The sequence below is a fragment of the Stenella coeruleoalba genome (assembly GCF_951394435.1).
Source record: "Stenella coeruleoalba genome assembly, chromosome: 7".
NCBI classification, from domain to species: domain Eukaryota; kingdom Metazoa; phylum Chordata; class Mammalia; order Artiodactyla; family Delphinidae; genus Stenella; species Stenella coeruleoalba.
The window spans coordinates 84,320,918-84,335,680 of NC_137153.1; the positions used below are offsets into that span (position 1 = coordinate 84,320,918).

The 14,763-nt window shown below is 41.5% G+C and overlaps 1 protein-coding gene across 1 annotated transcript in view; it reads left to right on the forward strand.

The window, feature by feature from the left end:
• LOC307188550 (spermatogenesis-associated protein 31D4-like) overlaps positions 1-14,763 on the forward strand; it is a 203,155-nt gene that overhangs the window by 160,903 nt on the left and 27,489 nt on the right. Inside the window, exon 6 of the mRNA XM_079925823.1 lies at positions 6,070-6,220. Within this exon, the coding sequence (XP_079781949.1) occupies positions 6,111-6,220 (110 nt within the window). The 5' untranslated portion in view covers positions 6,070-6,110. The remainder of the gene's footprint in view (positions 1-6,069; positions 6,221-14,763) is intronic.

Genomic DNA, 14,763 nt, shown 5'->3' on the forward strand with positions numbered 1-14,763 from the left:
TAATTCTTTATCAACTCTTACCAAGCAACTTTTGTTATTAACTCATAAGCCCACATTCCCAGCTTACTATTTTCCAGATGCTCACATTCACATTAGATAAAAGCATTTCTCAAATTTGTTAATGGGGGTAAAGAAAACAAAACTAACCTTCTCACATTTCAAATTGGAGGAAAAGTGTACCTGCAGAGAAAGATTGTGAATTCAGACTGGAAATGTTGAGTTTTGAGCGTCTTTGGTAAAATCCAAGACAGTGTGTTACAATTGAATATATACAGGAGGAAAAACTATGAGACTATTGGGTTATGAAAGTGTAGTACAGAGAGTATTTCCAAGAGGAAGTTATTATCCATAGCTGCAGTTAGGCCAAGTAAGACAAAGATGGAAAGGTGTTCATTAGATTTAACTACAAGGAAGTCATTGGTGACCTTGACAAGTTTCAGTGGAGCAGTGGGGCCAGAGCCAGACTGCAGTGGGCTGGAAATGAGTGGGAGGTGAGGAAGTAGAAAAAGTGAATATAAACAACCATCAAGAAGTCTGGGACAGCCAAGGGGAGGGTAGAAGTAGGGCCGTCCCTGCAGGGGAAGATGTAGAGGGAGGGTTTTATCTGATATGGGAGAGAGTTGGGCATGTTTAAGTACTGATGGTAAGAGGCCAGTTTCTCTACTGAAGTCATTTTTCTCTCCTCTGGCTCCTGCCTTCTGTCTAAAGGTCTGCATAGTTCCTGGAAATCTCAGAGCAGATCTTTTAGGAGCATCAGAATTACCTCTTGCTAATTCTTTATCAACTCTTACCAACCAGCTTTTGTTATTAACTCATAAGCCCACATTCCCTGCTGACTATTTTCCAGATGCTCACATTCACATTAGATAAAAGCATTTCTCAAATTTGTTAATGGGGGTAAAGAAAACAAAACTAACCTTCTCACATTTCATATTGGCCTGTGGATTATTTCAAACTGAGACATTAACATTTTAGACCAATTTTTAAAGACTTGAAGAAATTATTGTTTATGATTAGCATTAATTACACATTTAGTCATTGACTTGTTTTATATTTACTTCACTATTATTTATAGACTTACTAATATATAGCATATGTTTGTCATGGAACACCCAACAATGACCTGAAAGTCTTGTTTTTTAAGTATTTTACAGTTTGAAGATAAATTTTTGGGATTTATGATGATTTTCTACATTTTTGGTAGAATGCTTTCTGCTGTGTCCAAACAGTGTTCTTTATGGTTCAGCTGAAACTTTTTATTGATACCCCACATTCAGATTTCCTTCTATTTCTAAAATAAGTCCTTCTGTGTGATTCTTGGTAGGAAAAATGACCCTACTTCCTGCTGTGGATGTTGAAGAGGCCAGTTACCTTCTCTTAATAACCACTGGCAGCTGAGATGTGGACAGTTGACTTAGAATCAGTCAACAGATTCTCTCATCAAGGGTGTCACATCCTGGGGGAATGGTAGAAAATCTCAGGGACACTGAGACTCACTCCTTTTTTTTTTTTTTTGTACATGGATTAGCGTTTCTTTTATTAAAGAACTAAACAAATAGTGCAAGATGTGGGTACAAGGCAGATTTCAATATTTCTAACGAGGGCAGAAAGCCTCGCTCCAGGAACAAAAAGATTGTAATATTTGAGCTTGACCAAGTTCAGCAGAAAATGAAGTGATAAGCTAAAAACTCTCAATTCTGTGCCCTGCTGGCATTAAGTCCGAAACCAGAGGATTTTCTTTGTGTTTACCATGTGACGTTCAATAAAAATACTCCTGTTGACATAAAACTCCAAAGCTCAGGGCACCCCTAGGCCACACAGCGGGCACCTGCCCCAGAGAGCACCACCGGCCTCCACGGGAAAGTGATGCTTTCACTTCTGACCCTTGGCTGGCAGGCATCTCGGAAATGATCCTGAAATGCTCCCTGGGAAGAGGATTTATGCCCTTTCTGGATGAACCACTCCCAGGACCCTTATACACTGGGCTTATTTTTTTTTTTTTACATCTTTATTGGAGTATAATTGCTTTACAATACTGTGTTAGTTTCTGCTGTACAACAAAGTGAATCAGCTGTATGTATACATATATCCCCATATCTCCTCCCTCCTGAGCCTCCCTCCCACCTTCCCTATCCCATCCCTCTAGGTGGTCACAAAGCACTGAGCTGATCTCCCTGTGCTATGCAGCAGCTTCCCACTAGCCATCCATTTTACATTTGGTAATATATATATGTCAATGCTACTCTCTCACTTCGTCCCATCTTCCCCTCACCCCCCGCCCCCCCCGCCCCCTGCCATGTCCTCAAGTCCATTCTCTACATCTGTGTCTTTATTTCTGCTCTGCCTCTAGGTTCATCAGTACGGTTTTTTTAGATTCCATATGGTATTTGTTTTCCTCTTTCTGACTTACTTTGCTCTGTATGACAGACTCTAGGTCCATCCACCTCATTACAAATAACTCAATTTTGTTACTTTTTATGGCTGCGTATTATTCCATTGTATATATGTGCCCCACCTTCTTTATCCATTCATCTGTCGATGGGCATTTAGGTTGCTTCCATGAGCTGGCTATTGTAAATAGTGCTGCAATGAACATTGGGGTACATATATCTTTTTGAATTATGGTTTTCTCAGGTTATATGCCCAGTAGGAGACTCACTCTCTTTTTTTTTTGAATTTTATTTTATTTTTTTATACAGCAGGTTCTTATTAGTTATCTGTTTTATACACATCAGTATATATATGTCAATCCCAATCGCCCAGTTCATCACACCACCACACCCACCCCCGCGCCACTTCCCCCTTGGTGTCCATACGGTTGTTCTCTACATCTGTGTCTCAATTTCTGCCCTGCAAACCTGTTCATCTGTACCATTTTTCTGTGTTCCACATATATGCATTAATATACGATATTTGATTTTCTCTTTCTGACTTACTTCACTCTGTTTGACAGTCTCAAGATCCATCCGCGTCTCAACAAGTGACTCAATTTCGTTCGTTTTTATGGCTGAGTAATATTCCATTGTATATATGTACCACATCTTCTTTAGCCATTCGTCTGTCGATGGACATTTAGGTTGCTTCCATGACCTGGCTATTGTAAATAGTGCTGCAATGAACATTGGGGTGCATGTGTCTTTTTGAATTATGGTTTTCTCAGGGTATATGCCCAGTAGGAGACTCACTCTTGACGATGGCAGCAGTGCTGAGTGCCCAGCGGCAATGGTGTCCTTGGCACTGACCTAACCAGACTGCTCCAGGGAGTTGGTCCAGGCTGTGTCCTCAGCTGCCTGGCCCCTCTGGGTTCCTGTCTCTGCTCTGAACCTGCTTCCTATTGAGTCATTGAACTCTCTGAGACCCTTCCAAGAAATTTCTCTTCTGTTTGAGGTACCTGGAAGCAGTTTCTGTTCTTTGCCATGAAGAAATTTGACTGATTCAGAGGGTCACAATGGAATGATAAAGCAGCCAACAAAAACATTATACGTAGCTAACATTTGTGGACTGCAGGCATTGTGCAAAATGCTTTAAATAAATGATGTCACCAAATCCTCAGAACAACAGGATGAGGCAGGCATATGGGTCTATTCTTTCAAGAATCATCTCAAGGGCCTCCTTTTGTAAGAAAGCTTTTCTAATCTCCATTCCCTCTTGCAAGTAGACTTGAGTCCTCCTTTGTGTCCATTCTATGTCCTATAAAGAGGAGAGGATGGGTGTATGTGTGTGTGTGTGTGTATATATATATATATATATATATATATATATATATATATATATACTTATTTTTATATTTGAATATTTATATATATTGTACACACATGTACATACACACATATTCTTATATATAAATATTAAATATATAAAGTATGTATAATATACCTAATATTATATGATATAATATGTAATATATAATACAATATATATATTTTATTTCCTAGCCTTTTATTAAGCTCTTACTATATGTCAGATACAGTGCTTAGCCATTCACTCACATGATCTCATGACATTCCCACCAGAACTTTATGAATTAGATTTATTAGCTATTTTACAAAAGAGGAAGTGAGACTAAGAAAGGTTAGATAACATTTTCAGGATATTACCTATGAACTGCAGAGTTGAGAATTTAACACGTTCCATTTTGTTTTGTTTCAAATTCCAAAGCCTCTGCTCTTAACACTGTACGAACTGCCTTCACTGCCTCATTACACTCGCATGGAATTGCTTCCTTCCTGTTCTGGACTGAGGCAGAGTCTGATTTCACTTGTCTTTTTTCTTTTCCCTTACTTGTCTAGGAGGGAGGGCAGATCTCCATTTCTTACGGCACTTCACCCAGTCCTCTGTCCATGGCAGACATCACGAGTCGATGATTACACTCTGTCCCAGCAAGCTATCTCAAGAATTCCTCTCCCTCTTTTCTACAGGAAGTCACTCCCAGTTAGTTACAGTTGAATCCTATTGCTATTTCTGACTTAGAACAATGCCTCTCACATAAATGTGCTTAGCAAACTGTTGTTAGAGTGTTGCTATTTTCTTCATTTTACAGATGAAGAAATGATAATTAGAGAATTAACTAATAAGCCATTCACCTGGGGATATTAGTGTCTACCTCATTGGGTTTTTTTTGTGAGGATTAACTGAATGAATGCACATAAAACTCTTCAAATAGTGTCTTGGCACAAGGTAACTTGGTTATTAGTACTGCTACTCGAAAGCACACATGTGGTATCCATAGAGATAGGAAGGCAATTGGTGGTTGCCAGGGGTTGGAGGGAGGGACGGATGCGGTGTGACTACTTAATGGGTATGAGGTTTCCTTTTGGGGTGACGAAAACGTTTGCAACTAAATAGAGGTGGTGGTCGCACAACATTGTGACTCTACTAAATGTCACTGAATTGTACACTTCCAAATGGTTAATTTTGTGTTGTATGAATTTTCCCTCAAAAAAAAAAAAATTCTCAGAGGTTATAGTGGATGGGGCAGGACCAGGGAGATCTGAGAGTGAGGGCTGCCTTTAGTTTTGCTCCCTGGGCCCCTTGCTCACCTCAGCTTAGTCCAAGCCCTGGTAATGTAGCCAGAATTTGGACCTAAGCCTTTTAGTTCTCTAAATAAAGGATCCTTTCCGCTTTAATCTGTTGCTTTAGAAATCAGGGAAAGTCTGTCCTCACTGGTGGATAGTTGTGATTTGTGTGCTGATAATTTCAGCTGGAGGGGGAGTTGTCCTCACCTCAGGCAGGAAAACAAGTGAATTTTTAAAGCCCTTTATAGTTTACGAAGCAGTTTTAGAGAACAATGGGTTGCAAATAATAGGAACTTACTGTACGTGAGTAACCCATCTAATGAGCATAGTCAACATGACTCAAAGAGACAGGTGGGCAGGAAGGGAATTCTTGAAAGTTTATAGTCAGAAACTTCTCTTCCTGAACTTGGGGTCTGTCTTGCTGACTGCAAAGGAAACGCAAAGACTTCAGAATGGTGTCTGTTAAAAGCAAAGTGACATCATTCTCCTCCCTGGTCTGTAAGCAGCTCCACTGAGTTTGCTGCGGCATTAATGGGGCTGGTGACAGCCGCTTAGTCTAGGCTAAATAGACCTTAGGGTACAGTCATGAATTTGCCATAAGCGTGAAGTGACTGGGAGAGTCCTTGTGGAAACAGAATCTCAGATCTTCCACAGCTAATCTCTTGGCAGTTTGCTTTATTTATAACTGTGTAAGTGTGTTGCAGCACAACCCATTTTGTAAACACAGTGCAAGCAGTAAGATATTAATGAACCGCCACCTCTCATTTTAAGGCAACTTGACATGTAGAACATAGCTAAGAACTAAGTAGCAAAAGGTGGTTTTAATTTATTACATGTTGTTCTTGTCTTTGTGTTAGATGGATTTTGAGGTGGCCTTGACCAGATTTCTGGTCAAAGGGGAAGCCAGTGTCCATGTCCACCATCTGTCTCCTTGTAGCCCTGGCCCTAACGTACCAGTAGAGCAGAGGGGAGTGCACAGCGGTTATTTCTGTTGCTTACAAAACCTTAAAAAGATCTCGAAAACCTTTTCAGGTTTTTTTTTTTCTTTCTTTAGGCATAAACCTTCTCCCTCTGCCACTGGAGATACAGAGATAAATGGCATGGTTTCTGCCTCCAAGATCTATCAGTCTAATGGGAAGATGGTCACCGAAAGAGCTAATTGTGATGTGGGTAATAAAGACCATTCTAAGAGGACTAAGTACCAGGTGAGCAGAGGAGAGGGGATATTCAACTCTATTGATCATATTGGGCTTGGGGGTGTGGAATAGGGCAAGATTAGTGGGGGGTTGAGAGAAGAGATAACATTTAAACTGGACCTTGAAGGATTTCCTTGGACGGTGGAGTGGTGGAAGGGTGTGTGTGTCTGTGTGTGTGTGTGTGTGTGTGTGTGTGTGTGTGTGTGTGATGGGGACAGAGAGGAAGCTTTTGCAGAGCAATGACAGAACACAGAACTCTGCACGTAGTTGAGTTCAGAAAGAGAAAGACTGGGTGTTGTATGGCTGGAATGTGGGAACCAACTGAAGGGATAGGTTGGGGAAAGAATGAGTTGAACAAATCTTGCATCCTTATTTCATCAGTGAGAAAAAACAAAGATGTGGAAAAATTAGGTGCCCCGCTCTAAGTTCACAAAGATAAGAATGCAGAGAGTAATGGAAAAATGATGCAAAGGGAAAAAGTGATCTTTTGAGATGCTAAGAATGACAAAGTTTTCTGTATTCCTAGGAATACAGGTGATTTTATCGTGATTTTAGACTGCCTAGGTGTCAGAAAATATAGCATTGAGGGCCTGTCTGAGCAAAGATGTTGAAAGAGATGGTGCTTTAATAGTCTGTGCTGCCAGGTCAGCGTGGGCGAAGTGGGCCTTGGGCTTGTGTCATTTGTGATCTTACATAGGGTCACTGTTTCTTTGGTTTCCATTTTCAGCATTTTTATTTCCAGATTTGTTTTGGTGATTAACTTTTATCACATGTTGAGGTGAATTTTGGGTGAATAACATTTGTGTTTAAATACATTTTGTATACTCTTTAGGCCGATTTCATTGGCCTGTGGTTAATTTTTTCTCCTTGAGGAATGTAATTCTGTTTTTGCCAAGAGACTCAATGGGGAAATTCTACTTTATCACCAGTTTTAAGTACTTTGAGTATTCTGTATCAATTACAATGATATTTGTTAGAATTTAGAAAATGAAATACATGTGCTGAATATTCGCTATTTGCCAGTCCCACTGAGCTGTTCACTGGTCTGCATCCTGCTCTGTGCCCAGCACCGGCCGGGCTTCCTTGCCTGCTGCTATCCAAGGCATCAGCACATCAGAGAGAAGCTCAGCTCCATCCCTCTTTGGGCTTGGGTGACCACTCCCTCCCCTTCTCTCTGCAGGCCTGGGGATGCTAAGGCTCCCTCTGGTGTTTCTCCATCCTTCCTCCATTTGCTGACCTTAGCCTCCCACTGCCCCAGATCTTTGTAAACTCCTCAATTGCTCTGTATGAAAATTCCACATTTCCTGGAGGACCCCACTGATGCATTATTTAGGTATGCTCAGAGAAGGTATATTGAAGATGCATATATGATAATTTGCATTCATATAGTAAGTTTATTACATAAACTGAATTTAGTGGGGGTACAGTTGGGAAACAACGTTTTTCTTTACGTTAAAATGTAAGGCAAAGCATTTTTTAAAAATTCCTACAACTAACAACATGCTTTAGGACTTTTGCTTCCTCACCTCTTGAAAACAGCTCAGGCAGAATCATGTTTGGCTATTATTGAAGAGTTATATTTTCAAGTATTAGAGAACCTAGTTGAATCTAAAAAAAAAAACCCCACACAATGACTCTCCATCCTGCATACAGTTTAAAAGTTTCACCCGAGTTCTTTGCTCTCTCCTCAGCTTAATTCTGACTCAAAGCTTGGGGTTTGGCAGTGGGAAAGACGGGCATTATCTGTACTTTCACTCTTTCCTTTCCTCCCCTGTCCCACCAAACTCCAGTATTACGGATTTTTTTTTTTTTCTGGCCGTGCCACATGGCTTGCGGGATCTTAGCTCCCCGACCAGGGATCCAACCTGGGCCTTGGCACTGAAAGCACTGAGTCCTCACCACTGGACTGCCAGGGAATTCCCCTGGAATTTTTAAAATATCCAGCTTCAAGTAAGTAAGATACCAGCCTCCCTTATCTGACAAGCTCTGGCTTTTCTGAGAGATTCACTTGAAAGCTTCTTCAGTTGGCTCCAGGCTGGGTGAAAACATCCCTTTCTCATATCTACATATAGGTTCACCTTTGAAGAACTTTCTTTCTGATGAAGCTCTAGTTTTCTCTTTCATTATGCTGCTGGGGAGGTGAGCAATGGATGAGTTTGGCCTCTTTTAATAATTTCTGAGAGGACGTGTCCCTAGATGATAGATGATGATCTGTTTCGATAGCTTTGAGGCTTTAGCTAAAATTTCCTGGTTAGACATCAAGAAATGTCTAATCTCACATCCTGTTATGTTTGCATATTTTAAAAGGCATGTTAAGAAAAGAAAAAGATGATGGCCATTCTGACTGGTGTGAGGTGATACCTCATTGTAGTTTTGATTTGCATTTCTCTAATGATTAGTGATATTGAGCATTCTTTCATGTGTTTGTTGGCTATCCGCATATCTTCTTTTGAGAAATGTCTATTTAGGCCATCATCAAAAACTCTACAAACAATAAATGCTGAAGAGGGTGTGGAGAAAAGGGAACCCTCTTGCACTGTTGGTGGGAATGTAGATTGCTACAGCCACTATGGAGAACAGTATGGAGGTTCCTTAAAAAGCTAAAAATAGAGCTACCATATGACCCAGCAATCCCACTACTGGGCATATACCCTGAGAAAACCATAATTCAAAAAGAGTCATGTACCACAATGTTCACTGCAGCTCTATTTACAGTAGCCAGGACATGGAAGCAACCTAAGTGTCCATCAAGAGATGAATGGGTAAAGAAGATGTGGCACATATATGCAATGGAATATTACTCAGCCATAAAAAGAAATGAAATTGAGTTATTTGTAGTGAGGTGGTTGGACCTAGAGTCTGTCATACAGAGTGAAGTAAGTCAGAAAGAGAAAACAAATACCATATGCTAACACATATATATGGAATCTAAGAAAAAAAATGGTCATGAAGAACCTAGGGGCAAGATGGGAATAAAGATGCAGAACTAGTAGAGAATGGACTTGAGGATATGGGGAGGGGGAAGGGTAAGCTGTGACAAAGTGAGAGAGTGGCATGGACATATATATACTACCAAATGTAAAATAGATAGCTAGTGGGAAGCAGCCACATAGCCCAGGGAGATCAGCTCGGTGCTTTGTGACCACCTAGAGGGGTGGGATAGGGAGGGTGGGAGGGAGTTGAGAGAGGGAGGAGATATGGGGATATATGTATATGTATAGCTGATTCACTTTGTTATAAAGCAGAAACTAACACACCATTGTAAAGCAATTATACTCCAATAAAGATGTTAAAAATAAATAAATAAAAGAAAACGATAAAATAGAAAAGAAAAAGAGGAATATAGATGGAAGAAAGTGAGGAAAAAAATTCATGAGAAAATAGAGGGAGACAAAAATAAGGGAAAGTGGAGAGAGAAAAAGCAAGAAAGAAGAGCTCTCATCTTGATGTCCTGAAATTCCTGCTGATGTCTTGCCTTGTATTAGTTGACTCTCAGTGTAACATTGCCCTTGGATGCTAAAGTGTGATATTTTATTTGGAAAGTGTTCAGTGTAGTGAAATAAGTGATAATTTCAAAAAGAAAAAACCAGACATTTAGGAACACTGTGCTAAATTGCTAAAATTTCGTTTTTAATTTTAGCAGACATTGAATTTGTTCCTTTACCATCCATTTCAGCTTCCTTGAGTGACAACCATGGACTTTAGGAGGGATGAACCTTATCTTCAGATCCAGAGGAGGGTCCTGCTTGATCTAAGCCTCTCAGAATAATCCCAGTTCTTTGTCACAGTGATTGATACAGGTTTAAGCCAGTCAGAGCATAGCAGTTCCCATCCTACAGACACTATGTTGGAGTAGTCCAGTAAGAGTGAAGCCTGGGACTTTTGTATGATGATGTTACCAAAAACTGGCTTTGGTCTTTGTTCTACCCTTGGATGTGACTGCAGAACCACCATAAGTGCTGCTGGCAGTCATTTTATGAGGCCAGCCCAAGAACAAAGCCAACATTTGAAGGCAGACAGAACTGAGGTAACTGCAGAAAAATTGAGCCAGAGCCTATAGACCAAACCATGCCTGGGACCAACCCATGGAAAGTCCTATGGACTTTTCAGTTACAGGAGCTAGTAAATTCCCTGAATTTTTAAAGCCAGTTGAATAGCTTTTCTATTATTTGCCACAGAAATAATCTCAGTTGATAACACTTTTGTTGCATTTGAGTAATTGAAACTGAATTAAAACAACCAGTCCTCAGTCCTCACTAAAAGACAATATACATTTATAGTTTCTGAATATCAAATGCATTTATAGTTTGTTACATATGCAATGCAAAGGATCGAAACTAAAATCCCAAAAGCCGGACCTCATTGCTTCATTCACACAGAATAAGGGCTATGGAATTTCAAGGAACACAAACTTTAATATTAAAGTTACTTGAAGATAAAGGAAAAATTATAGATGAGCCAGAGCTGAAATGCTTTGAAAGAATGCAGCTATTTTGACATAAACTTCTGCCAAGCTAGGCAGAATAGAAATGAAGAAAAACTGATATGAGTTTAAAGTCTACTGTTTGCCAGTTACTTTCATAAACATTATCACACTGAATTTTTACAATAATCCTTTGAGATTGCTATTATTCCCTCCCCCACCTCCATCCCCATGTTACATTTGTGGAAACAGGCTCGGAAAGGAATAGCAATTTGTTCAAGATAATATAGTTATTTAGTATCAGAGGCAGGATTTGAGTCCAGATTATGTTCTTTCTACAAACTCGCTGTTTCTTTATAACAGCGGTCCCTAACCTTTTTGGCACCAGGGACTGGTTTCATGGAAGGCAATTTTTCCATGGACCCCGGGGTGGGGGATGGTTTCAGGATGATTCAAGCACATTACATTTATTGTGCACTTTATTTCTAATTATTATTACATTGTAATATATAATGAAGTAATTATACAACTCACCATAATGCAGAATCAGTGGGATCCCTGAGCCTGTCTTCAGTTGCCACTCACTGATAGGGTTTTGATATGAGTCTGCAAGCAATTGATTTATTATGGTCTCTGTGCAGTCAAACCTCTCTGCTAATGATAATCTGTATTTGCAGCCACTCCCCAGTGTTAGCATCACTGCCTCAGCTCCACCTCAGATCCTCAGGCATTAGATTCTCATAAGGAGCGGGCAACCTAGATCCCTCACATGTGCAGTTCACAGCAGGGTTTGAGCTCCTATGGGAACCTAATGCCGCCGCTGATCCGACAGGAGGCGGAGCTCAGGCGGTAATGCGAGCGATGGGGAGCGGCTGTAAATACAGATGAAGCTTTGCTCACTTGCCTGCCTCTCTCCTCCTGCTGTGTGGCCTGGTTCCTAACAGGCCACGGACCGGTACTGGTCCATGGCCTGGGGGTTGGGGCTTTATAAGATGTAGCTGGAAACTACAGGGGTCTGTAATGCCAGCCAGGGTTGGAGCAACTTAGAATGCATTTAGTAGTTGCTTTGTGTGCCGGAGGTCTTTTAGATTGCAGACCCTGAGCTTTAGCTTTTTTGGTAGTATTTAATTTACAAACAAGTCTGGCCCTCTGCCTTGGGAATAGCAAACACTCAGGAAGAATTGGATTCAGTAGTGTTTGCTTCCATATAACCTAACCAAACACAGGATGCCTTATTCTGATGCACTGCTTCCTTCTCGTTTTCCTAAAAAGATTCATGAACCCTCTGCCAATATGATAAGTGTTGGGGGAAATGAGTTTCTGAATTGTCATTCTAGGAATTGCCTTTTGCAGCTGAAACTTCACCACTTAGTCAAGCCTTCCCCTGCCATCTGCTCAGCTCCAAAACTGCTGCAAAGGTTGAGAGGATCTGCTTAAATTACAAAGAATCATATCTATGATAGAAATTCCATGCCATGAAATCTTCTCTTATTTTCCCAGCTTGTCTGACACTGGCTCCAGAGGACCACACTTTTAGGATCACCAGGGTATCAGGTCTTCAAAGGCAGCCTTTCTTTCTTTCTTTTTTTTTTTTTTTGCGGTACGCGGGCCTCTCACTGTTGTGGCCTCTCGCGTTGCGGAGCACAGGCTCTGGACGTGCAGGCTCAGCAGCCATGGCTCACGGGCCCAGCCGCTCCGTGGCATGTGGGATCCTCCCGGACCAGGGCACGAACCTGTGTCCCCTGCATCGGCAGGCAGACTCTCAACCACTGCGCCACCAGGGAAGCCCCAAAGGCAGCCTTTCATCAACAAATCATCATTTCCAAATATTCATTGGAACTAACCTCATAATCCAAACTTGCAAACTCATCTTGTCCCCAGCTCTGGGCCAATCAGGTCTGAGAGAATTTAAGGAAATCTCCATCAGTTTTGATGGCTTAATATCATCTTAGTCTGTTGGTATTCGTGGAAGTGACTAACCAGGCACACAGCAGGCATTGTCCTTCAGGTCTAATTGTCAGACTCTTCCCCAGTTTTTGTGAGAGAACCTGTCTTACGCCATTGTTCTAGAGCCTACATGCCTATCTTTTCTCCCTGTGCTCAAGCTGTCAGTTTAGCAAGGGCTGAAGTTCTTTTGTTATCAGTTCAGCCCTTGTAAAGGCCTGTGTAGGTCTTTGATGCTTGCTTCCATGTCTCTCCAACATTTATTCCTTCATTTGTCCACTCATTCATTCATTCAATATGTTCATTTATTAGACAGTTTTCGCCAGTTTGTTCATGCTGGTCATGGCAATTCAAAATGTCTCAGGTCATGCTCCCTAGAAGCAGAGATTGATGTGGGTATTCTTAGCAAGCCATTTAATCCTGAGGGAATGCTGTATATGTGGTGGGGAAACAGAATAGGGCAGGGGAAGAAGCTAAGCTACGATGTGATTTCACAGGACACTCTGGGGAGTGAATGGTGCCATACAAGTTATTCTCCCCATCGGCAAAGGGGCTGGGCTGTTACAACCCTGCTATCGGTCACTGGTTAGCTATGGACCACCCTTGGAGGTGGGTTTGAGTAGAGGCTAATGTGAGCTCGCAAGCACCGCCAGACAGTTCTGTCAGGCAAGGACAGTTTCTCTGGGAGGCTTGGAGTGTGAGCCATGCACTCATGACATCTGAGGCACGATAATGACAAAGTGGATCTAGGTGGAGCACCAATAGTATCTGCATCACAGTGATACCTGATATTGAGTCTCTGAGTGACTCCATAGGAATGGGTCATTGTAAAACAACGTGGAGTTGGAGTGATAGAGCTATGCACATAAGGAGCACATACACCAAGCTAGGTGTGAGTATGTGGGGGAATGCAATAGGGGTGAGATGGAGGAGAAAATGTTCTCAAGGAAAGTGTCCCCAAGACAAATGATTCATAAATTGAGGCCTGAAGGGTAAGATGGATGATGGAAGAGGGAGGAAATTTCCACGAGAGAGCATGAGCATTGGTAAATGGGGCTGCATTATGACTTTTGTGTGCCTTAAGCACTTTAGCCTCTCCTGAGCCCCCTCCTCCATAAAAAATATTAAAAATTATATGTTATGACTATACTGATATAAATATCAATGTAATCCAGGTTGGATTATATTTATTTTTTCTTCAGATTTTAAAAGAGATTGAAACATTTCCATAGTCCCCTAAAGGTACCTTGACCCTGTGCCTCTTATGCCTGAATGGACACGTGGGCCCTGTCAGTGAAGGTAGGAACATGTGGGAAGGCAATCCTGAATAGATCAGTGCTGCTGGATGCTAAGTGTGCCGCTGTTTCTGTCTCCTGGCCTTTGCTCCCATCTGCTGCCTGCCTGCATTTCAACTAACCCTTATCACCGCCTTCCCCTAAGACCATGCTTTCCTGAGACTGGACTGGGTTGGATAGTGTCTCCCCCAAATTCATATCCACTGGGAACCTTAGAATGTCATTATTTAGAAATAGGATCTTTTCAGATGTAATTAGTCAAATTCACATGAACATCTTAGAATAGATTGAGCCTATAATCCAAGGACTGGTGTTCTTATAAGAAGAGATGACACAGAGAGAGGAAGGCCATGTGATGTTTGAGGCAGAGATTAGAGCAATGCAGCTACAAGACAAGGAATACCAAGAATCGCCTGCAGTTATCAGAAGCTAGGAGAGAGGCATGGAACAGATTCTCCCCTAGAGCCCTTAGAGGGAGCCTGGCCCTGCTGACACCTTGCTGTTGAATTTCTGGTCTCCAGACTGCAAAAGAATAAATTTATGTTGTTTTAGCCACCCAACTGTGTTATGGTGGAACTTAGTTACGGTAATCCTAGGAATCTGGTATAGACGGTCTTTGCAGAACGTCTCACCTGAATCTCAGGTGTTCCTGGTTATGAGTGGGCACAGTCGGGCCCTGATTTGTCACCTCTTTTCCCCATTACTTTCTGAAGTAGCTGTCCACTTTCCAGCACTGATAGTTAGTCCCTGAGTACTGAAGAGCAAGGAGATGAGTGGACAGACCAGAGAAGTTGCTAAGGTAGCTTTTGTTTCACGGGGCAGTTTCCTTCATTTACTCATTGTATCACACTTACTTTCAGTAGTGCTGGGTGCTAGAAGAAAATGGAGCA